Below are 27,966 nucleotides of genomic sequence, written 5' to 3'. Positions count from 1 at the left end.
AATTTTTTACTATTAATCCGGCAGCATAAGGAGATGAAAAGTTACAAATATTCAAAGGATTGTATAGGCCAAAAGGTGAATGAGTAATAATGAGGCTGAAAGATTGCATGATTTGATGGCCGTATTGGATATTTAAGAATCTTTAATAGTGAATACTGAACCATATTTCTGCAGTGTAACGTTGAAGGGTAAATAGGGTGAGTTTTCTAAACTATACTGGAATTACTGTTGCCTGTACCAGAGAACCTCAGATTAAAAGAACAATACAGTAAACACCCGAAAACAATACGACCTAACCACCTTTGGTAGTTCCGTGAAAAGGCTGTTTCTGGAGTCTGCGCAATACGTCGATTTGGCGTTGAGCAGAGCTGAGACTGAAGCTCTAAAGTTAGAGACCGACGCTTGTGAAACGGCAAAAGTTTCCTGCCGCAGGTAAGAATGATTCACGTAACAAATCATGGACAAGTTATGTTTCTCCAAAGGGGATCTCGTTGTTATCCTAGAGATATTTTTTTCCACATCTTTAAAAACTCGCATTTCTCGTAAAATTTGCGTTGTAAGCTGTATTTCTACTTCAAGCGAAGGCACTTACTACATAATTAAAAGCAGACACATTTTAAGTAGCGCTAATGTAAGTGTAAGACACGTACAGTTTTCATTTTTTTGTTAGTGTATTCTGATATTTCATGAACTTCTTCTTAAAACGTTTTAATGTTAAGTGTTTAATTTCAATTTCTTATGATTTTTGCATTAGCCTATTTTTTTTCCCGAAATTAAGCTACATAGATTTCATATTGGCATCATAAGTTAGGAAATGTGCTTGCTAAAACCAAATTTTGTGCGTTTCATGCGGTAAACTGTTTAAATATCGACATGTTTTGTTTGTCTGACCATTAACTTTCCTACTGTTTATTAATGCCCACTTGAATTCTGAATATTACAATTACATTCCACCGTTATTTGGATATTAAAACGGTTTTTGTAGTCTTGAGGGATTCAGCTTTCATGCGATTTTTATCTATTTTATGCAATTCCTTACGGCCTTTTCGAAATTACTGTACGGAATTGTGTGTTACAAATTTGTACATGTAAATCTCGACATTGTACATTGTTTTAGATGTGTTAAATACGTTCCTTGATTTAATATTCTATTAATGTTAGTTGGATATATTTACTGTACAGTATATTTGTTTTGCCCTTTTCTGCTTCAAAAAAGGACCAGTCAATACATTTACGGTTGAAAGTATTGTTTTAAGCACTGCAGTGCATGGTTAATTCATGGTAATTGATTTTACTGTTACAAACCCAGGTGGAAATCTGGAAAGTAAAAAATGTTACTTTTGAACCTTCAGTCAGTTTTACCTTGGACGTTCACCACAAGAAAATCCAGTTAACACAGAAGCATTTTGGAGGTTTACCTTACCCTTCTGCGATTGATTATGCAATGTATCATAACCTCCATTGAGAACCTCTCTACTTCTCCTCTACGTCGCTACAAAATAAAATAACTGATATACAGGTGCTTGGAGTTAATAAGAGGTAAAGACATTTAGTTAAATGTTAGGATTCTTGCCTCCTACAGTACATCTCCTTATTTCATTGATTCAATAAAAGAACTGTTTTCTATTATAGTACACAATATACTGTTATATTAAATGTTATTTCTATAAAAATAAGACCTGTTCTCAGATTCAGTGTGTAATGGATTTTACCAGGTCCAAAGGGAAGAGGTGTAAATTTCTTAGTTTACTGAAGGAAGGGATTTCATGGTGTGCTTTGTAAGCTCTGTGCAATGGGAGACCCCAGGAGTGTGATCAAAGAGGACAGATGGGATGTACGGAAAGACATAGGATTGCTGAATGGAGGATTGAAAAGAAAGGGAACCTCCTCACACTCAAGAAGGGAGCAGAACTCCTCTGACAGGTATGGCCTCTCTTACTCAGCTATGGGTAATTTACTGCAGAGGATCCCTTATTTTTTTCTTGTCTTCATTCTAAGTGCATCCTTAATTAATAGTGTTTTTGAAAACTCGCATTAAGCTTTTCTCTTGATTAGATCTTTTCTTAGCTGTTTTAAGAAGTGGTGAAAAAATAATCTCTTACTGTGTGCTGGATTTCAGAATTTCTCTTATTTGGAAATATTTTTTAGCAATTAGGCCCTCGCAAAACTACAATGGGTAAATATAGGAGAGAAATCTAATCATAATCCAGTGCAACCACATTGCAGTAAAATCAAGTGAATGTCTCACAAGGAAGTTAAAAACCTGATAGATGTTTTAAATACAATATCATGAGTTGTAATATTGAATAGAGCTGCTTGCACTGTACTTGTTGGCGGACTTTGTATCATAAACTGCTGTTTTTGAAGCAGCAGTGTTTTAGTGAAGAGGGAAACTGGAGAAGTCTGTGCAAAAAAAATATTCTCATCTTGGCTTTTTTCCTTAAAAGCATGTGAGGATCCACACGCGTTTTATTTCTGTGAAGACTGAAATATCAATGCAGTTGATATTAAAATGACAAATACTTGGAGGTCATTCATTGTGCAGCCCCAGTGTTGAAATGAAACTTTGCTGGACTGGACACCTCTTGAAAAGCATTCCGAATAAATATTTTTTTTCACTGAATTACTTTTGAATTGCCCACTAGTTATACTTAAAATGGTGTGATTCGTTTATTGATACTGAGTTGCTGCAATGTGAAGTATTCTAAAATAAAAACTTAAGTAAATCAATAATAACACAAATAAACATGCATCTAGGTCAGCAAAACAAAAAATGCATTACAGCTTTCTAATAAAAGCATAAACGGCAATCAGCTCTTAACAGGTAATGCCTCATTTTTTATTATGAATTTTTCACCATCAGGAAACGAAAGAAGGATGCCTCTCAAAAAAGTAAAAATGAAAACAAGGACCGATCATCTATCAAACGCACAAGTTCAAGGATGGAGCAGGTATTACAGTAGAACAGATGTATTAATTCCAGATATACCTATTTTGTAATGCTTCTATGAACATAACACTTCTGCTTTTTCAGGAGAAATCCCGGTGCTCAGAACCACATGGGAAATCTCTTCAGGAACACAGGTTTGTTAGGTGAGCTTTCCTTTGCAGTGGATGAATTTTAAGGAAATTAAAGAGGAATTGCAGTCCCCAATCCCAGTTTCTCAGACAGGTTATTAAATCTCTGTAACAAATAAATTCATTGATGTTATAGAAAAAAAACTACCAATTTTGAATTAAGCACAAAATCGGGAACTTAATGAAAGTACTGTAAGTCACCATGTTTTCTCAAACTCGCATTTGAGTTTGCATAAATTGCAACGTGATGCGACCCTTCCTGCTCACTCGTCTCCTTAATGACTTATGTAATGTGATGCACGAACAAATAAACACAGGTTGTGCAGCAGGCATTTCACCGCAGAAATATCCTAATGTGGTCTGCATGCAGAGTTAACAAGTAATATTTCTTATTGGATTGAAAGAGATGTAATCACAAGCCTACTTGTTTACAATGTCATAGGGCTGCACACATCACCGGAGGTTTTGTTACCTTGTTCTGAATCACAGAACATGATGCTGTGCATACCTGGCAGTTTTGTCTATTTTGTGATGTAAATTGGAGGTTTTACAAGTTATTTTACTTTTATTGTAGTTTGAAATGCACTCATCAATGCTGATTCTTTCTAACCCAGAAATATGAAAATAGCATTGCAGTTGCAGTTCCCCTTTAATAATGTAATTTCAGTCTATATTTGTGTAAATTAGGTTAGAAATATCTGTCTGTAGTAAACAGAATATGTGAATTTAAGTTTCAGTCTTTGGATTGAATGGTGTTCTCAATATTCAGATGCCATTTCCAGTGTTACATTTGCAGTCATTTGTAGATGTTTTTATCAGTTAATTATGTACATAACCATAGTAATATTTCTGAAATACCACCTCTGCATGGCATTTAATATCCTTTTCATTATTGATTTGCACAGATGTAGTTCTCCAAATTCCAAATGTGTGTACAGTATTCATCACACTTCTCATTTTGTCCTTAAGGAGAGTTCCAAACTGAAAGTTGCTTATAATGTATGAAGGAAATTCACATTATCTGTGGTGTTTTCTTACCTGGACAATGCTGGTAACATACCTGAATTGGTCTTTCAGAACTATAGGTTATCTTTCTGTTTTTGTTTGGAATTTTTTCCTTGCCCCCCCAAGCCCACACACGCACACACCTCCAGTCAAAGGGCCTGTTTGCCGGAATCTGAGCACTAAAGCAGAAGCACTGTGCAATAGGCATTGGACCTATCAGCACATCAGCTGCCAAGACTCTACCTGCCTGGGATCCAGTGATGCCAGTCTGCCAGGTCCATTATGCCCACAGCAATGCCAAGATGAGTCATCATGTCCATGGCAAATCGTTGGCTGAAGACAGTAATCAAGACAATTGTGTGTTAGCAGTGAAATGCTGAACAAGGGAGTGGTGTGCTGGAACCCAGTTATACACAGGTTCATGTTACTGCTATTCTGAACAAGTTATGCAAGGTTGGGAACAAAATCTAGATTATCTGATGGTGCAGGTTCTCATACTGTTCCCTCACAAGTCCAAAGTACCACAGTGGCCACAGAACATGTTAAATGGACCTTATGTGAGAGGAGGTTGGATTAATGCATGTCCCCCACCACTCTCTATCAGTGGTATGGCCTCAACAGGAGAATACCCAAACTATAATCTGACAACTGCGATAGAAGCTCCATGCAATGAGCACATCGACAGTAGTCTCTCCTGTTCCTTCTCCACAGCATTATAGCTGTGAGTACAGATGGGGTCTTCGAAAATGAAAGACCATAAAAGGCCAGTATCCAATGAAGGCAGGGGAGGGAACACAACTCCAAAATTATTTTAACTGCAGTGAGAAAGGGTTATTGCCTGTAATGGGTTTATAAGTACAGAAAAAATGAAAGGGAGAAAGCCATTTTTTCTGGGCATTTGTGGATCTTTGTGGAGCATGGAAAATATTAAGCTTCTTAATAGGTACAATAGTTTTATTTCAGTTGATGGATTTATGAGAATTTCCTTTTGCAATACTTTTTTTCACAGAATTACTTGTGTGTGTGCTTCAGTTCTAATATCCCATTTTTGTATTTGGTAGTTATGAGAAGTCCAAATGGCCTGAAAGAACAGCACTAGGAAATAGTGAAGATAAAACCAACATAATAATGGTAAGATTGTTCTTTGCACATTAAATCAATAGCGTCTGCTAAATCCAACTACTTCACATCATTGAAAATCACCAATGCAACCCCAGACATCTTTTCTCCACCATCAACAGCTTGCTAAAGCCAAACTGCCCCACCACATCAACTGCCTCATTGCAACTTTGCAACACATTCTTAGATTTCTTTAGTTCCAAGATTGACAACATCCGGCATCACATTCTCTCCACTACGCATATCATTTCCATACCTCCTCCCTCCTTATCCAACTTTTCTGTTTCCCTTTTCTACAATCTCTCTCTTCTTGACTCGTCATCCCTCAATAAACTAGTTATACACATGAAACCCACCTCATCTATTTTAGATCCCATTCCCACCACTTTATTTCAGTCCTGTTTCTCTTCTCTCTGTCCCTTTGTCCTCAATATTATAAATGAATCCTTACCAACGGTCCTCAAAACTGCTGCCATTACTCCCATGCCAAATAAAGCCTAACATGGTTCTCGACAATCTTAACAGTTTTTGCCCCATCTCCAACTTACCCTTTCTTGCAAAAATTCTAGAACGTGCTGTCACATTTCAGTTACATAACCACCTCATGACAAATAACCTTTTTGAACCCCTCCAATCTGGTTTCCATCAACTTCACAGCATGGAAACTGCCCTGATCAAAGTTACTAACAATCTTCTAATAGCTTCTGATTAGGGTTCTCTTTCTATACTCATCCTTCGTGATCTGAGTGCTGCTTTTGACACTGATGACCATTGCATCTTACTTTCTCGTCCTGAGACTGTTTGGAGTTTCTGACACTGCTCTCAAATGGTTCAAGTCTTACCCCACTGATCGCTGTCACTTTGTCTCTCTTAATGGGTATAGGTCTGAAATTGGTCTTGTTAAGTCTGGTGTTCCTCAGGGCTCAATACTGGGCCCTTTGCTCTTCAGCATTTATATGTTTCCACTTGGCCTCAGCTATCATTTCTACGCTGATGATACTCAAATATACATCCATACCAAACCTGACACTGATGTGGTTGTCTCTATTCTAATTGCATCTCTGACATTGTGGGGCGGAGCGGTGGCATCTGTGCCTGTGGCTGGAAGGTTGCCGGTTCAAATCCCATGGCCGGCAGAGGAATCCTACTCTGTTGGGCCCCTGAGCAAGGCCCTTAACCCCAACTGCTCCAGGGGCACTGTACAATGGCTGATCCTGCGCTCTGACCCCAAGCTTCTCTCCGTGTCTGTCTCTCATAGAGAGCAAGCTGGGGTATGCAAAAACACAAATTCCTCATGCAAGAAACTGTATATGGCTAATAAAGTGATCTTATCTCTTATCTCTTAAAAAAACATGAATGGCTCAAAATTTCCTTCATCTTAACTGTGACAAGACTGAAGCCATGCTTATTGCCCCCCCCCCCCCCCCCACCATCAACTTCGTAAAGCCAGTCCTGTAACCCTATCTGTAGATGGTTCTGTACTTGAGCTTCAGTCAAAATTGAAAAACCTTGGGGTGATATTCAATTCTGGCTTAACATTCAACCCATATGTGCAGCATATTGTCAAAACATCTTTTTTTCACCTCAGAAATATCGCTAGACTACGCCCTATGCTATCACTAACTATGGCTGAAAAGCTGATCAACACATTTGTGTTTTCTTGAATTGACTACTGTAATGCTATACTTGCTGGGGTATCTAAATCTACTTTGAACAAACTGCAGTATGTAAAAAAATCAGCAGCCAGAATCCTGTCCAGGTCTAGTGCAAGTGATCACATTACTCCTATCCTGGAGTCCTTGCACTGGCTTCCTGAAAATTCTGTGTGGACTTTAAAGTCCTCATGCTCACCTATAAGACTCTGCATGGCTTGGCACCTCAGTACCTGTCTGAACTTTTATCGCCCTACTCCCCACCTCGCAGCCTTCGCTCTTCTAATTCTGATCTCCTTACTGTCCCCCAAGCCTGTCTACATTGTATGGGCGACAGGGCCTTCTCCTGCCACCAAGCTCTGGAACTCTCTGCCCAAGGATATCAGAGAGTCACCTTCTCTAAACTCCTTCAAATCCAGACTCAAAACCTTCTTCTTTAGAAGAGCCTTTACTTAACTGGTTCCATTCTTCACCCCTCTGCTTTTCTTAGTACCACCATCCACGGTCTCCTCTGTATATTGTAATTGTGTTTTATCTTGTGTAGTCTTTTTATTTATTGTTGTTGTCATTCTGTAAAGCGCTTTGAGAAGCCACCTTTAAAGGCACTATATAAAATAAAGTTTATTATTATTATTAATATTAAATTGGCAGTTCTATTATGCATTCAAATCAATCATTAAAAACCTAAACCAAGCTATATGTCTTTGACTATATAATTAGGTTGAAGATATATGCAACTTCATAATCCAGTAGCTTAATGAAACTATATCTTGTTTTCCATAAAAAGCGTTATGAGAGTTTGCTACATATTTTCATGATACATTAACTCTCAATCTATACATTTTCTGCAATTTACATTCTACCATGTTACAAACCCAGTAATTCTTCATTCTTTCTTGAAGACACAAGACCAAATTTTGGAAGTGATTTTACTTCTAAAATGTGTTGACTTATAATGACTCGTCTTCAATGGCTAGGTTGTAACTATTGATTTTAGTCTTTTGGGAAGATAAGAAAAGTTACAATTAATAGTAGGCAATTCCATCCATCTTAAGGAAAGAGTAAGGAAAGAGTGACCCTTGTCTGGGGGTGATTAGAAAGGGAATAAGCATGTACATTTTTCTGAGTTTTGTTGGAGAACACACCGCTTAAGTTGGCTCACTTTTCACAACTTGCAAATTAATGTTCTAATATACCCATAAATCTTCTGTATACATGTTCTTTATTTCCATGCATATCTGTTGGTCCAAAATTAAGTAGGTTTACAGGAGATAACAGTTTAATTCAGATTTTTTTTAAAAACGTCATGTTATTATTTTCAACCACAAAGCAATAAAGCCGTAAAAATAGAAATGTGAGTGACAACCTGTGGATGCCTTTTGAATTAGCTATTCAAGGGTGCAGGGTTGTGTTGTAATACTGGCAATCCTATGTTTTGCAGCTGTTGTTGGGTCAGTAGACTATAACCAGTGTATCTTTTGTTTTTGCAGGATCATTCCTCTGTTTCTGATGATGAGTAAGTGGTCACTTGGGCTGAGAAATTTAGATTAGAAAACATTTGCTAATAAAAAACATTTCATATTAAGTTTACCAATTAGAAATAAAGCACTTCAATACTATTTCTGTTGTGTTGATCACAGTTAATCGGGTTCATGAAAATGATTTTAAGATTATTCAAACTGAGCATTAATTAGTTTATTTAAATTTCATGAGTGATATGACAAAACTAACTAGGAGCTGTGATTGCCTTTCAGTATGGGGGAGACCCCAGGATTTCTGGATATGAATAATAACATCTCCGCAGTGAGTAGAGAGGAGCGGCACAGTGACAGTGCACTTTGCTCTGAGAACCAAAATGAAAGGTACTATGACATTTAACCATTATTTGCTTCGGCCCGCTGTGCCTCAGTAATGATAAGAAAGATAGTAATAATATGGGGTTTTAGTGAAATATGTTTTTGTTTTGTGGATCTTTGGAATACAGTATGTACATACAGCAGTTCTGAGTTATAACACTTTCAAGTATTAAAACATTTTGGTAGGTTATTTAAGTACGTTTTGGATAGCTATTAGTTTTTTAAACATTTCAAAAACCTACAAATGTAAACATAAATAGGTGAAAATGTTTGTCATAATAGGAATGTAGAGAAGTTTTACTCTGGCAGTCACTTGGGCAATATTAAAATTATAAAAACTATTTTTTTGTCTGATTTCATATATCTTTATACATTTCTGTAATGTGTGCATACAAATTGCTCTCTGCAATTACCTCACTTAATATATTTAATTATAGTAATGTGACATCATTAAGTACAATATCATAATATAATACAGTAACAAGTATTTCTATGCAGGTCAGAGGAAAAATCAGATGTGGAAAAGAACAAAATGGTTCACAAAGTCGAAAGGAAAGAGGTAGTTTTAACCCATCTTGTTTGTCTAAAGCAAGATTAAATACATCTGGCAAATCTGGCATTCTCTATCTTGTACATATTATCATGCTTTTAATTTTTAAATGTACATTTCATAACAACCAACACATAGCACATTTCTAAGAATAAAAAAGCATAGTGTCAGGGATTTGGAATTTAAGGTCTTGTTATGATTCTTATGTTGTTATTATAGCAAAATAATTAATGTTTTCCATTTTGTCTTCCTGTAAATTAAAAGCATTTCTTGAATTTACAATGAAGCCAACAAAGATGTATTATAGTTTATGTAAAGCACAGAATAACTGTTCAGATTATTAATCCTAACTTTTAAAATATTTACTGTTGATTGTCGTAAAATTTGTTACCCCCACTGAAATGGCAGCTCCCACAGATGTGCACCAGTTGGCAAAGAAACTAACTATTTTATTCTAAGTGTAAGTCATTTATTTACTGCAGAAAAATTGCAAAGCGAACAAAACAAGGGATGGAACCACAGAGCACAGCGACAGTCAGTCAGACCCTGGAGCTGAGGAAGAGGATAGTAACAACGCAATGAATAGGGAAGAGACAGAAAGAGAGATACAGAGGGAGGAGGGAGGAAAATCAAGGGACAGTAAAATGGACAAGCCTTCAAAAAGTGGGAAAAATAAAGTAAAAAAAGAAAAGGAACAGCAGTCCAAGTTCACAGACAACAGCAAAGAGCAGAGGGCAAGGGAGAAGAAAATAGATGAAGCAGAGGAGAGAAAAAGGAGAAAACTGCACAAAGGAAAGAAGGAAGAGGATGGAAATCCTAGGAGAGGGGATAAGAAGAAAAAAGATGTGAAAAAATCTAAAATTGCCAAAGATGAGCCTGAGGAAGGGGGTACTGCCAAAAAGAGGAAGAGAGAGAACAGAGAGGAGGAGAACAAGGAAAAGAAACTCAAGAAGGAAGAACAAGAGAAAAAGAAACAGGAAGAAGAAGCAAATAAATGGAAATGGTAAGTGTGTGGTAGCAAACTTGAATCGGACTATAGTGCAACAGTGATGTGCACACAGTGTACACTTGATCACAAGGATCCATTTCATTGTATTTAATCTTTTTTTTTCATGTGTTCTTGCCATGGTGTCTGCGTTACGTACTGTACTTTTGTAACACTTTGTAACTCTTAAAATACTGGAAATGTCTTCAAGAGTTAAAATATCAGTTCAGTTTTTCTGGAGTTAGTGTTTACAGTGGTGAAATAGTTAACTTTCCCTTATACTTAAATCACAGACTTTCTGTGGATTTATTGTTTGGCGTTTTTGAGTAAACCTCCACATGTACACAGAGAGGACAATATAGTACAGCAGTTGTTTTCCAGAAAATTACGATGTCCTTTGAACGTAAATGTAAAAATTTTGCATGTGTAGAAAACCTTTATCTTGGCAAAAAATGTATATACCTTTGGACAAAAATGTATAGGATAAAAATATTACGATCGTCGTTTAAAGATATTGGAGTCACCTAGGTTCCAAATGTAAAAGATAAAATGAATAGGATGTACATTATATGTCAAATTTGACTGTAAACAGGTTCATTATATTATCGTTATTTAAAGATAATTAAAATACGTCGTGAAGCTTGGGAAGATTTTATTTTCTCGTAAAGATGATGACCTTGCGGTGGAATAATTGTAGATGAAGGAGGTCATTTTTTTCATCTGCCGTTATGTGTATAATTGCGGGTTCCGAAAACTTTGTTTTCACTGGGGCGAAATTACATGCTGCACCGGGAGTCCTACAGTTTGAAGCGACTCCGCTGTATCGACTCCACGTGTGTTTTGATTCCGTGTACCGAATTATACATCTGGAATGATCAACTATGTCTTTGGGACATCTTTGTCGATCCGTTGCTACCTGAGGTCTAGCAAACTAACAGGCCTCTTAGTGTGCTTGGTACACAGTTTTCCATGCCTTGGTTCCAGCTACTGGAGATCAGTGAAGACTGCAGCGATATAGATAAAGTCAAATATTTAGACTGGTTCTGGAATGTTATTGTTTTTGCGTTTAATTCTGGAATAAAAATCCAATCTAGTACTGTGTATACTGTATAACTAAATATCTGAAATTATGTTTCCAGAATACGGATTGGTCTTTAATTAAGACCGGTTTGAACAGTTACCTGAACTAACCTAGGTCTTAATTATTTTCCCCCGACAAATAATATGATCATTACCAATTTCATCATTGAATGCAGGGATAGAGCTCCGTGTAAATTAAGTGTTAAAGTTAAGATACTTTCTGCCTTTAGGTAGTTATTTAGCCTCAACACCACACACATTAGTGGGCAGCAGTAGTGGCCATGAGTGTCCGAAATATTCGCAAGTGGAATACAGTGTACACCAAGTTTTAATTGCAACTACAGGTACTGGTACTGTTTATATCAGTTCAAGCTGGATCTGTCTGATGAACATTAATCTGAATATGTTTTTGTGATCTCAAGAGTTATCTAAATGTTTGTATGAAAACACGACCATTCAGGTAATAGACTTCTTAATAACTGTTTTTTTTTAAGTAATATTCTTTTGTCTAAATGTGATGGCAGCTTGTGTCTACCTTTCACTACACCAGGAAAGCCTCACAATGGTTAAGCTGTGAGCTTCTTGCATATCTTGCACAGCTTTAGTTAATCTGCATATCAGATAGTAAGGTTGCTCTGAGCACAGTTGCATTCTCCGAATTACTGTAAAGGTTTGGAAACAATACTTATGTAGAGGATAACAGTGATATTTGTTTCTACTTCACTGTATCCTCTGTTTTATTAATAATGAAGACTGAATAGCTGTTATATCTTATAAAATCATGTATGATGTCGACCTCTTTAGTTTCCCTTATACTGTACTAGAAAAACTTGTACATGTGATGTGGTGGTTGTGTATTGTCTTGTTAATCAAGTTGCAGTACATATGCGAACCACTGCTTAAAGTTTGGTAAATCTGTGCTCTGAAACCTGTGCACTACTAGGAAAGCTCTTGAAAGAAACAACAATATTTAATATGCCAACACTCTTATTAGGAAGTACACAGCTTTCCTTGTAAAAAGAGAATATATTGGACTGCCATCAAACTTGGACATCAATGTAGTTGGCTCCGGACATAGTAGATATGAACCTAGGAATACACTATAGAATTAACAGGTCTTTTAAGTCCAAAGCTTACATGTACAAGGAATTCCCAAATTTGTGAATGGAACAGTACATAGTGGTTAACAAATTACCATTCTTGATGGTAAGCAACAATATGAAGTGGCTACTTTATTCCCTTTTTTAAATTTGTGTCAGCTTCAGGAAATAGTAATTAAATTTCCTTTTCATTAAAAAATATATAGTGCCACTCATAAATTTCATAGTTGTTTATTACTGTCGTTTATTCTTACAGGTGATCCAAGTGCCACTCTGAGCTGTGTATGTATTGTGAAGGTTCAGGGCTGCAGTGAGCTGTGCACTTCTGTGTTTCAGGTGGGAGGAAGGCCAATCTTCAGATGGCACCAAATGGCAGTTTCTTGAGCACAAAGGACCTCTTTTTGCACCAGAATATGAGCCTTTGCCTGAAAATGTTAAGTTCTATTACAGTGGTGAGTAATGGGCTGTGATTTATTTTACTTTTTTCTGACATTTATTTCATCAGGCAGTACTTAAAAGTGCCCTGCAAAATGAAAGCTGCTAATTTTATTCTGTTAGTACAGGAATAGTAACTGAAAGTGCTGAGAATTAGAAATTTTAACTCCATGGTGTATTATAAGGGGGTGTTTGGTGGGTATAGCTGTACTAATACAGGTTCAATGCTTTTTGATTTGCAGGCAAGCCTGTCAAACTCAGTTTGACTGCTGAGGAAGTGGCTGTGTTTTATGCCAAGATGTTAGACCATGAGTATACCACTAAAGAAGTGTTCCAGAAGAATTTCTTCCATGACTGGAAGCAGGTGCATATGTTGATTTTAAACGTTTGTAATCAGTTATTGACTGTCTGCCTGGATAAATCTAGTAGTAGATCACCAGTGATCTTTTGTCTTAGTGTTAATATATATTTTTAGGTCACTAAACAAAATGTTTTCATAATGTTGCAGACCAGTACCTACTTACTGTACTATCACCCACTGCTTTCCTTGCTTTTTTTTTACTTTTATGTGAACACTAAAAACAATGCCAATTGTCTCCTTTTTACCAGGAAATGACAGCTGAGGAGCGGAGCTTGATCAAGGACTTGTCCAAGTGTGACTTTAAAGAGATACACCAGTACTTTGAAAAGAAGGCAGAGGAGAAGAAGGCAATGACCAAAGAAGGGAAACAAGTAATAATGTTTGTACTGCTGGGGATTTGAGGGATGGTATAATGTACTAGAAAGTAAGTTCTGCTTAACCTCCAGTGGACATATTGACATGGATGTTTGGCAACCTGAGAGGAGGCTAGACCTTATGGACTCTTATGGATGTTTGTCTTTAATTTCCTTGGGTTAGGTCTGGAGTGGTGCAAAGGGATGAACTAAATAAGATTTAGAGTTTCCACACTAAAGACGAACAAGTGCATATTTGACAAATTGTGGCTAAGGATCTGCGCCTGTGGCTGGAAGGTTGCCAGTTTGTATCCCGCAGCTGGCAGAGGAATCCTACTCCATTGGGCTCCTGAGCAAGGCCCTTAACCCCAAATGCTCCAGGAGTGCCATATAAATGGCTGACCCTGCGCTCTGACCCCAAACTTCTCTCCCTGTCTGTGTGTCTCATGGATAGTATGCGAAAAGACAAATTCCTAATACAAGAAATTGTATATGGCCAATAACGTGATATTAGATCTTAATCTTAATTAAAGGACACATTTCCACACTCTCTTCGTGTTAAAACGTACCACCACCTATTGGCAGGCTGTGATGTGCATATGGTCTGAGTTTGTTAGGCACTGAAGAAGGCAGCAGAAATGGTGACAGAGGAGTATGGGTACTGTCTCCTGGATGGTCATCGAGAGAAGATCGGTAACTTCAAAATTGAGCCCCCTGGACTGTTTAGGGGTCGAGGGGATCACCCCAAGATGGGCAAACTAAAAAGGAGGATTCAGCCAGAGGATGTCATCATCAACTGCAGCAAGTGAGGGCGAGTGGCTGGACAGTGCTAAGGATATTTAATCTGGAAAATGACATCTGTGGTATTGTTGTTCCATGTCTTTGTTTTTTTTCTTGGAATTTATTAAGGTACCTGCCCATTAAAATATTCTAGAGCAGGAGAATCAGTGCAGTGAAATTCTTGTTTAATCATTCTAAACTTCTGTTTTAGATTCTGCTTTCACCAATGTGTAAAAACTATCAGGAATTAAATGGAGATAATGTTTGGAACACATTTTTTCAGTTTTAGTCCATTATTAGTTAAATATACTTGTTTACTTGTAAAGACTGAATGTACACAAAGTGCTAATCCAGCCTTTGTTTTCATGTTTACTTTTCATTTTTATTTCCCTGTTAACCACTTAACACCTTAACACTTAACATCTTTTGACCTTATTGAAGGTCAAAGAATGGATATTTGTGACAGCCTTTGGCCTAGAATTGTGATTCCCACTTCTGTTTTACTACTTTCTAGAGAATCCAAGATCCCTGTGCCTCCTCAGGGTCACAAGTGGAAGAAGGTCCAGCATGACAACACCGTGACCTGGCTGGCCTCCTGGGTGGAGAACGTGCAAGGGGGCATCAAGTACATCATGCTCAACCCCAGCTCCAAGCTCAAGGTCAGGAAGCACAGCCACAGGTTGTGGCTCTTTGCATCTTGAGTTTGGAATCAAAGTTGAAATGTAGTTGTGCTCTACTTTTCTTTTTGTGGAAATGCCACACTCCACAACTGTAAAAAAGACTCTGCATTATAATACTTGTTGGCAGCAGGAATCTTTCTCTATGCTGCAAAATCATGTAGGCTTACATTTCAGTTGAAATACGTAAAGTTGTGGTGGGAATGATTGGTAAAGTGCAAATTTAAGATTCCACCCATTTGGTCAAGACTAAGGTTCTTTATTTTCTAGGATTTTTAGATAGGGTATACAAGAACAAATCTGCAGTTTCAAAAATAACTTTTTTTAATTGCAAACAAGGGAGAGACTTCCTTGGTCTCTGTGATCTGTAGTGATCCGAAGACAATGTTGTCATCTTTGACTGTGCCAGACTGCTGCTTTTGCTATTGATTTGCTTCTACAACAGAAGGTGTATATGGAGACATCTTGTTCAGATCACACATCTGTGAAACTGCACTGTATGAAAGGTTGTGTGCTGGTCTGTCTCTGTGTAGGGAGAGAAGGATTGGAAGAAGTATGAAGTAGCTCGGAAACTGAAGGACAAGGTGGACATGATTCGGCATCAATACCGTCAAGACTGGAAGGCTCGGGAAATGAAGAGAAGGCAAAGAGGAGTGGCTATATACTTCATAGACAAGGTGCCTTATTTATGTTTATTAAGGCACTCCCACAATCATACCTTATAGTCAGATGTGTGTTTATTGCTAAGTAGTACTGGTTGAGCATGCTGCCGTGAACATTTTCTAAGGCTGTTTTCTTTCAAGATTCACTCTTTAGTTTGCCCTGCATAGCTTTGTGCATTAATGTCAAACAAGCCTTAACTCCTCAAGAGGAGACTCTTTCTTATGCAAAGGGTTTGTAGGAGTAGGGAACAAGTTACTCAGCCATGGTTTTTTAAGCTGATAGCCTTTTTTTATAAAATGGCTAAGTGCTTTCTCTTTAAAAGTTTGAAAGTTTTGGTGTTTAAAAACTCCAGTGTTTGCAATGTCTCTTACAAAGGGAGGACAAGGTAAACCAGTAAACTGTGTTTTGTGTCACCACTGTGTGATACAATGTCCAGTTCTGAGCAAGTATGCAGCTGACAAGTAAGTTTCCAGCTATCGAACTGGCATGTCTGAGGTCCTGTGGTATGAGGTATGGTGTGTGATGCCTCTGTTTGACTGTGTGCGTCTTTCCAGCTGGCTCTGCGAGCAGGCAATGAGAAGGAGGAGGGGGAGACAGCGGACACAGTGGGATGCTGCTCTCTCAGAGTGGAGCACATTACACTGCACCGCAGGCTGGATGGCCAGGATCACGTGGTGGTGTTTGACTTCCTGGGCAAGGACTCCATCCGCTACTGCAACCAAGTGCCTGTAGAGAAAGCCGTAAGCTGTCTTCTGACAAATCTCCAGTCATGGGGCTTAAGCAGTGGCATGGGTTGCAGTGCTGCTGTTTGAACAAATTTAGTTCAGTTTCTGCCTCATTCATGAGGATGTTGTGCTACCAGCATTTTTTAATTATTTTACTTGCTAAAGACCTTAAACTTCATTTCTATGAACTTTATTATAAATGATTTTTTTTTCACCAAATTGGTTTCTTTGATACTAAGTACATAAGTGTACTATCCTTTAATGCAAGATCATTTAACTTTCCCTCCAGTTTTACCTTATTTTATATAGCATTCTAAGTCATTTGCATGACTCAGTGGCATTTCAGCTGACTTGCAGGTCCCATTTAAGAAACAAACCCTAAGATTCAGTGAGGTACCAGCTGTATTGTTCCCTGTGCTCTGTAAAATTGATCTCCCTTCTATTCTGATGACAAAAAGAAGGTCTTTGCATTTTTGTTAACTGTAATTGTGGATTTTGATCATCCCCCAAACAGGTGTTCAAGAATTTAAAGCTATTTATGGACAACAAGAACCCAGATGATGACTTGTTTGACAGAATCACTGTGAGTGCGTGTTTTATTTGTGCCATCATGCTGTTATTTTTTTCAGTTTTCCAAGCAATCTGGACTTCTGTTCCTTTGCTTTGTCTTTCCTTTACATGTGACACCACAGACCATTTATTTTTTTGTCTTTCCCCAGACTAGCTACTTAAACAAGTCCCTACAGGAATCAATGGATGGTCTGACAGCCAAGGTGTTCCGAACATACAACGCTTCCTTCACCCTACAACAGCAGCTGAACAAGTTGACTGATCGTATGTGTATTTCAACTTATATAACTGTTTTGACCTCTGGTCTTAAACTGAAAAAGCTAAGTTAGTTTGATGTCTAACTTTATCTCCACAGCATTTCTAATTATCTAAAACTTTTATATAATGTACTGTATGTAAATATTCTGAAAGTATAGCCAATTAAATTTCAAAATGGTATTCGGGTGGTACAGTGTTTCCACTTTTCCTGCAGTTCTGCATTAAGCCACTAATATTCTAAAATTTTCTTGATCAGGTTTTCTTAATCTTCAGATCCTTCCTTTTCTTCCACTCCAGAAATAATACTTCAGTTGACTCAATTCATAATCACTAATGTATTTTGAGAGTACCTTGGCTGGATGGGAAATCTTGGAGCACACAGCTTCTTTGTGGGGCGTAAATGTACAGATGCAGCCATTCAAAATGCGTGGTACAAATCCGCGGTACGGTAAACTACCCACAAGCCACCCGCGGTAAGTGATTGGCTGGCCAAAATGACCGACAGGGGCACTCGTGGTGCATTGGTTGGTAGTGAAAAGATTTAATCATTTAATTTCTTTACTGTGCACATTTTAATCCACTTAGTTTTGAATATTTATATGGAATTTTACCACTAAAGGGAAATTTTAGTAGCTGAGCATAAAAAGAAGAGGAGCATAACGCATCTGAAGGTCATAAACGATATTAATTTAGGAACATAAACATTACTGTATGTACGTAAACTGTATTGTGTATGGCTGGTCTTGGTAGTTTAAAGAAGTCTTCCATTTCTCCCTAAACATTTTAAGCATGAAAGTTTTATGAAACGGTACCCAAATATGCGATTGCTGTATAGAATGAATTTTAATTGAAAAAAAATTATTTAACACGAAAATTAAGCTGTTTACATCTTCCGCCTGAGAACAGTCACCCGTTGCTACCCAACGCAGAAAAACAGCCACTAACTAGCAAAGAGAGGACATTAGCTAGCCAGTATGATAAAGAAATAAATGATTATTTTGTTTATTTCTTTTGCACATTTATTTGAACATTTCCATCGATTGTACAAGCACTTGGAAACTGTCCAATCCCTAGTTCATCAGGCATTTTCTTTTACGCTGCGGGCATTCTCCCGGTCTGGCGCCGGCCTGTGTCTTATATGTCCACTATAACAGACAATCTCCTTTGCTTTTAACCGAGGGTCTAACCCCTCTGATTGGAGAAAAAAGACGTGCTGGTTTGCTATACATACTGTACCAGGAAGATGATTTCTTTCTATTCGAAACGTGTATTTTAAAAGTTTAAGAGGTAAAAACCTTACAGCGTACACAGATTTCTAAACTGATCAGGATCGTTATCTTTGTCTTATCCATAATAATGTTCACTGCTCTGTCCAGCAAATTAATAATAAACTTTATTTTATATAGTGTTTTAAACGAATAAGTAATTAGGTTGCTCATAAACCTAATCACTTTTTCTACATAAACACAGCGTAATTGCTCTCTGAAAATGCTTTTTCTTTTTATTTAGGCTCAGATTTCAACTATAGATCGTATTATTATAAACTTTTTTGGAAAAATGTCTTTTATGTAAACCATGTTTGCTATTAATTCATTTAGGGCTAGATTATGTTCATTGTCTTCCAATCGAGTCGAGTTGACATTAGAAGCTTGCCACGCCCGGACTGTTACACCAACGCATTAGCATGTTAAAGCGATTTCATTGAGTAGCCTAGCTTTCTTAACGAGTAAGTACTGTACTTCCTTGATTTTGGAGGGGGGAGGTATCTTTCTCTGGAAATCTCGCCCCCTTGTACTTTGAAAATACCTGTGAAACCGGTTTAATTCGTCACAGCCAGCACTCCCGCAGAGAGGGGGGTTGTACTCGTTAATGTCTTAGCCGTAACACATCATTATATCTAATTTTGTATTTCTATAAAAAAATCGTTTGCCCATTGTTGTTATTGTTTTTATCCTGTAAAGCGCTTTGAGGAGCACGCCTTTCTCACCACTTAGATTACTTTTTGATACCATCCTTACACAAAGCAGAAACTTCTTGTATTTTCCGATGACATACAAGTGGAAAGATTACAGATTTTAATCGTCTTTTTTCTGAACCAGGGAAAATGTTTCTCTATAACAATAATAAAAAACTTTATTTTACATATCACCTTTAAAAGTGGCATCTCAAAACAATACAGTAGATGTAAACCACAGATTACGAAGTAAGTACCCAGACAAACGCAAACGCGTTTTTAATAAAATGCTTTTATTCATTCAGCAGAGAGAGAGCGTAAAACCTGGGCGTAACAGCTGTTCCTTTTTCTGATCACTCGCTCTCTGGATAAACGTCTCACCTGTCCTGTTCTTTGTTTTCCTAATTTGCTGATTATGCCTTCTGCGATCCACTCCTGCCCTCACACCTAAAGAAGACTATTTTAAATTTCTTTGCACGGTCCATTTTGCAATTAACCCTTGTATGTGCTGTCCTTAAGGTGATAGAGAAAAAAGAGCTGACTGACAAGATTTAAGATGTGGCTGTCAATGTTGGATAAAAAAAAAACACATTGCCCGACGTTTGTTGCATTGCTTGAAAAATAACTTTATTTCGTATAAGTAAGTAATTAATTCAAGTGTTTTTTTTAACTTCCTGAAAAACAACTAATAATTTAACTATATGTGCAAACATTTTATGATATGTCGCTGTTGTGAATGTCTGTGGAGATGTGCTGGCTGGACAGGAGGCTCTACTGTACACAGAGAGGGGCGGGAGGGGGGGACAAGCAGATACATACTCTTAGAGTTTGATTAATAGGGAATATAATATAAAAATAAGATATACTCTACAGACATTCAAAACAGCGACTGTCAGAAGATAGGACACAGCGGCTCAGACACCCGCTGAATGGAAAGGGGCACTTTAGTGTTCTGTATGGCTAATACTAAAGCCAATACTTTAATATTCTTTTCTGTATGTTTAACAATAGTGGGTACTGGCCTAATTCGGCCCTGCTCCCGTTGTTAGGTGTTAATGTGTTGTTGTTAAGTGTGAATTTGTACCTGTTTTCCTGAGGTCTGGCTTTTTTTCTGGAAAACCATAACTCTGGTCTTGTCCAGATTGACTGTCAGCGCCCAGGTCTGACAGTGCTGCTCCAGCAGTGACAGGTTCTGCCGCAGCCTCTGTTCTGTGGGCGACAGCAGGACCAGGTCGTCTGCAAAGAGCAGGAACTCAATTTCTGTAATTAATGCAGATCAGTAAATCAAGGGACAAAACAATTGTTGCGCCCGGCTCCTCAATGGGCTTTGACGTGCTAATGCGTTGGTTTAACAGTCCGGGTGTGGCAAGCCTCTAATGTCTCCCGACTTCAGCAAAAGGAACCTGCCTTTCATTGGACGGGAAAGCAAGAGCCGACCACTATGCCGCCCTCGTGTTTCGAAATCTTGTGACTTTTGAAATTTACTGGGGGTGGACCACGTCTGTAAATTTCGATGGGTCCAGAGGCAAAAGTGCCTTGCATTGCCATCTCCGGGAAACCATTAGTAGCATGGTGAATCGGAGATTCTCATCCCTTACTTCGTGCAACTGGAAAATAATTTGTGATCGGATCAGCGGAATGCTTCGTAGAAGGAGGCGCTCTTTTCCTCTAGTCTTACAGTCTGTCCACAAACAAAACATTCCTGTTAGACAAGATTAGATTTTGCCCGGTTCAGAAAAAAAGATTTAAAGTATACTAGTTTGTCACTCTTCTCATCCCCTCTTTGCTAAATGGCTTTTGAATAGAGTCACATGAAGAGAGAGGTGAAACAGCCCTACACAGCCCTGTCGCAGTACACAAATATAATTATATCTTATTAATTTCTTTAGATACGTGATTCTTTTAATACAGTCTTTGCTGTGCTCTTGGGGATCCTTGTGATATTTCGAGCTCGTGTTGAATAGATAAGTGTCGCATTTTAAATAATTTTCGTAGTTAGAAATTATGAAACGCTCTGTTAAAAGCAAGGGAGTTTTTATGTCTGTTGCAGGAAAAGAAAATGCCTGACAAAGTAGGGCTTGGACAGATTCCAAGTGCATTTTTGCAATTTACGTTGCATTGTCCATTGTGCTGCTGTAATACAGTTTAAAATAATTCAAAGTCTAAACAATATCAGCTTTATTTATGGGTTGCAATTTAAAAAAAGTCAAAAACCGCACTCAAAATGCAATTTAGAGCTTTCTGGCAAGAGGAGACACCCAAATTAACAATGTAACATGCCACTGTGCATGAACAAGGTTATACTGCTATTTCCTTAGATACGCAATTTTAAAAAATCCCCGGCGGAACACATTCCATAAGAATCAGCGCTTTTATATATCGCCTTTAAAGGTGGCTTCTTAAAACACCTTACAGGATAAAAACTGCAATAACAGCAACAACAACAATATTGTATTTCATTGCACTTTGAAAACCAAGTAATAACTTAACTATATGTACAAACATTTTATGATATGTCGCTGTTGTGAATGTCTGTGGAGTGTATCTTATTTGCCTGTCTGTCCTGGCTCTCTCGCTCGCCCTCCCCCCTCTCTCCCTCAATTCAATTCAATTCAAGATGTTTAATTAGCATGACAGATTTGTACAATCAGTGTTGGGTATTTACTTTGCTTTGAGATGCCACGTTTAAAGGTGATGTATAAAATCAAGGCTTTAACTTGCTTTAACTCCACAAGTCTGAGTTCTCGTGTCTGTCCTATCCGAACCTGAAAGTATTACAATATGTATCTTTATAGCAGGTGGTGTACAGCTTTTTAGTATAGATTACACTTTTCTAAAATGTATTTAAAAAATAAAAACGATTACAATCTAATCTTTCCAAGTTTGATCCCAAGATCCCAAGAAAAATACATCTAAACGGGGAGAAAGCTATGCTGAAAGTTTATTAAGATACTTAGAAGACAAAGATATCAATTTATGTTGCATTTGTCTGATTGTGAATCAAAAAACACATATATTTAAACCCGTTCTAGTTGCTCTAGTTGAATTATAAGTGTCGCGGTTTAAATAATTTTCGTAGTTAGAAATTATGAAACGCCCTGTTAAAAGCAAGGGAGTTTTTATGCCCGTTGAAGTAAAAGAAAATGCCTGACAAAGTAGACCTTGGACAGATTCCAAGTGCTTGTACAAATGTGCTAAAGAAATTATACTTTGAGTATACAGCTTGTCCAAAGTCATTCATTATTAATACTGTTAGTAATATCTTTGGTAAAGCTTTGATGCATAAATATTTCTGATAAAGGTAGGTTGTGTACTTTTGTCCAACTGAGCAATCTTGCTTTCATAAAATATACCAACATTTTAATGACTGATGATTAACATGCTGTAATACACAGTTTAAATTTAAAAGCTCAAATGCTGTACATGAGAGGTTAAGCTTTATTGGCTCCTCCTGGCGGTTTTACAAGGATACTTTCCGGCATGACGTCAAATGACGCGATTAACCCACGTGATACTGCGTGATACCGCGACAGGCCCACCGGGGTATACCGCGAAATACCCCACCCATTGGCTGCATCTGTACACTAATGAATTTTTACTAGGTTATTTTTGAGAGCTGTCTGGAAGATGCCAGCAAAGCATGATTAAAATCTATAGTGGTGTTCTGTCTTGCTATCTTAAGCTGACCAGACTGTGGCAGAGAAGATCCTGGCTTACAATCGGGCAAACAGGGCTGTGGCCATTCTCTGCAACCATCAGAGAGCAGCACCGAAGACCTTTGAAAAATCCATGCAGAATATTCAGGAGAAGGTAAATCAACCTCAAGTTCTTTTTCTGTCTATGGTATTGTCATTGAAGTATAGTCAAGACTAGGATGTTACATATATCTGCTCTTCCATAGTCCTGTGACACCTTATGGAATAAAAGCAACACTAATTTAACTAGTATTATGATATATGTGATGCTCTTTACCAGTTGAATGGGAAACATGGCCCTCTATGCTTGCATTGTAGTTGAAAGTCCCAGTGCTCTGGCTAAAATACTTGTAGGTAAATAAAATACAGACTAAATTCTTCAATCCCACAATAGCTGTTTAAAAATTACAGTGCCCTCCAGATTTATTGGCACCCTTGATGAGCAAAAAAGGCTATGAAAAAATGTCTTTGTTGTTTTATCAGCTTGATCTTACACTGAAAATATGAGAGAAATCTAACCTTTCAGTGAGATAAAATTATTCCCCCAAAAAAATCCTTATAAAAAAATAAACATTTTTTTCAAAAACACGTCACAATGATGGAGCATAAATGTGGTTTTTCAACAGCAGTCTTAGAGGTTGTTGTATATCAAATACTTGGTTTAACATTTTAGTTTTGTAATTCATAAAGAATGTTACACAATTTAAATTATTGAATATAAAATATTCTGTTCTCTCTTAAGGGGCTTTGTGGTGTAGAAAAGGGCTGCCTAAAGATTACAGCTTAGAAATCTGCAGAAAAGGCTTTTTTAGGCTAGCTTGTAACCTCACAGTTTTGTCAGAGATATGAAGGCTCTGAGAGTACCCCCTCATTTGTCAGTTTAAAAATAATTGCATTTATATATCACCATTTATCCCAAAGCTTTATAATATTGGAACTCGCTTCACCGCTGATGTGTAGTACCAATTTTGTGCCGACAGACCCACTGCATAACAGATCCTTTGGAGAAGTGAGAATTTGCTTCTCCAATTAAATGAGAACTTTGCATACAGTAGGTCTGAGTGAAATGTAGCCAGGTAACTGGAATTAAAGAAGCCTACTCTTTCAAATGTTGCCATTGGATCTTTAATGACCTAGTAGTCAAAATATCAGTTTAACATCTCATTCATAGGATGGCACCCCTTACAGAAAGGTCACGATACTGGGCATTAGGTTAGAAATTCTACAACTGCACCATTCATTATAGTTTTACTTTGACTGGCTTTCAGTTCTGCTCAATGGTTGAAAATAGTCATGAAGGAAGAGCTTGCATGCTGCTTGTTTCTTTGAAAGCTAAATGGGAAGCACAGCTGGAGAGCCACATGCACTTTGTGTGCCATTGTTGGGCACCCCTGCTCACGAAAGTTGAAAATAATATAGAAGTGGACATAACTGATGGCCTTTACAGCAGTTAGCATTATTGTGCATTGTTATCCACAATATGGATTTCCCTTTGGGAATGTTTCCATACAGAAAGAATTATAGAAAAAGTCTATAGTCACTTGGTTGTTTGGAGATGGTCACGATTCCCTTATGCCAGACACAGCATGTGCTACATCTGAACATGTTCCCCGTTTTCTGCAGATTGCACAGAAAGAGCAGCAACTGGAGGATGCAAAGAAGGACCTGATAAAAGCCCAAGAGGAATACAACAGGGAACCAAGTGATAAACTAAAGAAGTGAGAATGGGCAAACTCTCACACACTCTTACACCCTTTTTTAAGAAGCTTTATTTGTGTTACAGGGTGGTAGAAGGCTAATATTTTTTTCACCAATGGATAAGGAAGAAAATCCCATGAAAGAAGAGATGTTTACACATTATATAGTGGTGTTACTCTTCTGCCTCTATTAGGCTGGTTGAGAAGAAGGAGAAATTGGTGAAGAGGTTGGAGGAGCAGCTCAAGAAGCTGATTCTCCAGGCGACAGACCGAGAGGAGAACAAGCAGATCGCCCTGGGGACGTCCAAACTCAACTACCTCGACCCAAGGATCACTGTGGCCTGGTAACTTGCGAGTTTGTCTTGTGTGATTGCTTTTCTGTCTGTATCAGCCTTATTTTTTTTTTTAATTAGAATGATTACAAACACTGATGCTATTTGGCCCATCTTTATCAAAAAGACTTGATAGTTCAGTGTAACCGATACTTCTTGATATTACCGTAATTATAAAACATTTGATTATTAATTATTGGATTTAATTTTGAATTACCTATATTCAATATACAATTTTAATGATTGTATCTTCAGGAACATTTGTTTTCACTTGAAGCAGATAGGCAGCCTTACGTATTTACATTTTAGATTACTTTTAAAAGTAACCTAGGAATTAAAGATTTTCGCTGGAATTAAGCATTTTATGTGATATTCTTTTAGACATCTTTCACATTACATTCTGTACAATCCACTTAGCTATTTCTTACTAAAGTCTCTGTACAGGTGTGTATAATAGTCAATCGTTTGACATGCTTTATAATTATCTAATCAATATAAAATTATAAAATACTTGTGGTTTAATTCTCCTCCTCTCATGTTTTCCACCATCTTCATATTTATAATCTAGTGTAGAATTTAAATAATTTGAATTCTAAATATAAGATTAATTTCCTTTTTTGATTCACGATTTATTGAAAATGACTTTTAATTAATTTGTTATTTATCTGTTTACTATGTAATCAATGTTAATGTGGGGCTGTTGCAGTGTATGGTTTGCAGTATAATGAACTTTCTAGACAGAGACGTCCAGGGAGTTCATCTGTAAATGCTATCAACTGGTTAAGCACCTTGAGTGAATGATCCATAGGCTTAAGACCCAGATTGTCGATCTCCACTGCAGCACAAATTTAGAAGAGGTGCAGTAGCTTGTTGATTCCCTATAAAGAGATTATGTACACACCACAAGCAGCCAGGAGGCTTTAGAACAGTGTGGGAGATTGAAATTGTTGACCAGAGGTTCACATTTACAGGAAAGAAGATGCACATCACACAAGAGCTTGCTTCTGAGCCTTATTGGAAGTTGGTCTGGGCAGTGACGGCCAGCAGGAAAATGGGAGGACTGATGTGACATGCGGGAAAACTGAGCATGATATTAAGGAGCATAACCTCAAATTAGGCAGATGTAAACAGTGGTGTGCCACAGGGACCCATTGCTTTTCCTGATCCATATCAAATATTTAATATACTAGCCATATTAGAATAGCAGAAAGGGAATTATAAAAAAGATTTAGACAGTTGCAGATTGGGCAAACACTTGGCAAATTAAATCTATGTAATCTGTAATTTATATAATGCAGAACATACTATATAATATAAAGAAGAACATACACCGTACATTTAATACAAATGATTCAGAGCTGTAGGAAGCTATACACAGAAGAGATCTAGGTTTTTTCGTGTGGATTCCTGTCCATATCAAGACAGTGCTGTATAGGGAAGCAATAATAAACTAACATATTGGATGTTAAGCAAAACATTCCATTTAAATCCTAGAAAGAGATACTTAAGATTTACATTGCACTAGTAAGACTTCACACACAATATTGTGTTCAGTTTTGGTCACCATACTGCAATAATGAAAGAGTTCAGAGAAGAATGACAGCAGTGATTCCTGGTCTTGGACAACTGTCCAACAGGTTAAGGGAGCTAGATTGCATCAGTCGGGAACAAAGAAGATTGAGAAAAGAGATTTGATTCAAGTGTAGCAAAACAAAGACAAAGACCACATATAAACTAAAAGAAAATTCACTTAGCGTGGAAAATAAGACATGCTCAACAGTTGTGAGCATCTGGAACAGGCTTCTTAGCCAGGTGGTTGAAATCTAAATTCTGGGCATTTCTAAAAAATGTCTGGAGGCAATTTTAGTTTGATTTCGCTACTGAACGTAATGGGCCTAACAGCCTCCTCTCATTTGCATTCTGTCTTACTTTTTCATATGTGTGGTGGCTCTGGCACAGGTCTTTCTATGCTGAAGGACTACAGATTTGAATAAATGTCACCCTGTTATGGACATTAAAGTTATTTTAAATCTAAAACTTTAGAATCTGTGTCATGCCATTCATTCACATTAATGCAGAATTCGATTGTAAAAGTTAGAAGTGCCACAAGGACTAAAAGTATCATAATAATCAATTAATACAGTTGTGCTAATCACATAGATTTTGCATATTCATGTGGTATTTGTGCTTGTAGATAACAAAAATAATAATTTCTGGTAAATAAATAGCAGTACATTTAAGTTAATACTTCTGTTATGTAATTATTTTGTTACTTTCCAGAAACATACATTATAGTATTGATGTACTATGAATTCATGTTGCTATTTTCTTATTTTTGTTTTAACAGGTGTAAGAAGTATGGAGTACCAATAGAAAAAGTTTATAACAAAACCCAGAGAGACAAGTTTGCATGGGCAATCGACATGACTGAAGAAGACTATGAGTTCTGAAAATGTACAGACGAATGGATCAACTGGGAAAGGGTTGTGGACTGCATACTTTGTGCTCAAATAGAACTCTAAGAGTAAGCTTTATTTCAGAGATTATTTACTCTGTAAAGTATGCACTTTAAACTTAACTGAGATAGGAGATAGAGGATCCAGTGACTTGTCGGCACAAGACGTTTTCATTCGGTTATTGCAGCTCCCCTGTAACTCGCTGTTCACAATAATAAAATAATCTGTGTAAGGTTTGTTATTCTGTCAACAGTCACAGTTGAGATGCACAGGCCATATATCTTATTTTGTGCTTAATATTTTTAGATACATTTTTACAGTTTTGCACTGAAATTCTCTTCTCCTTTATTTCGCTTTTTGTCTTTGTCTTTTGGATTTCTTTTGTCTGACAAAAATGTGGACCTTAAATAATAGAAGGAAAAGGTTTTCTGTATAAGATTTGTTCCCTGTTTTGTGAATTGTGCAGTGAATTTAAAAGAAGAGTGATTATAGAACCTCAGCATGTTGTCATGCCTTAATAAAGAACAGCACAAAAACTGCAGCCAAACCATTTGAATGCCTTCTAGTGCTTGACTATAGGTGCTC

General features: G+C 37.4%; 1 protein-coding gene across 1 annotated transcript; it reads left to right on the top strand.

Moving 5' to 3' along the window:
* On the top strand, window positions 1–27,922 carry LOC148657247 (DNA topoisomerase I, mitochondrial-like). The gene is made up of 22 exons (XM_088643248.1): window positions 1–432; window positions 1,716–1,923; window positions 2,864–2,951; window positions 3,035–3,093; window positions 5,145–5,214; window positions 8,345–8,370; window positions 8,609–8,716; window positions 9,209–9,269; window positions 9,743–10,263; window positions 12,762–12,877; window positions 13,103–13,224; window positions 13,470–13,592; window positions 14,192–14,379; window positions 14,869–15,013; window positions 15,565–15,708; window positions 16,249–16,434; window positions 16,934–17,002; window positions 17,139–17,253; window positions 22,884–23,011; window positions 24,520–24,614; window positions 24,788–24,937; window positions 27,273–27,922. Exons 2-22 carry the CDS (start codon window positions 1,793–1,795, stop codon window positions 27,373–27,375), a joined length of 2,748 nt encoding a protein of 915 aa, XP_088499374.1. The 5' UTR covers window positions 1–432; window positions 1,716–1,792; the 3' UTR covers window positions 27,376–27,922.
* Window positions 27,923–27,966: the final 44 nt, after the last annotated feature.

Source organism: Lepisosteus platostomus, chromosome 8 (assembly GCF_059453375.1).
Source record: "Lepisosteus platostomus isolate fLepPlt1 chromosome 8, fLepPlt1.hap1, whole genome shotgun sequence".
In the NCBI taxonomy this organism is placed as follows: domain Eukaryota; kingdom Metazoa; phylum Chordata; class Actinopteri; order Semionotiformes; family Lepisosteidae; genus Lepisosteus; species Lepisosteus platostomus.
This window is presented reverse-complemented; position numbering and strand designations above follow the sequence as displayed.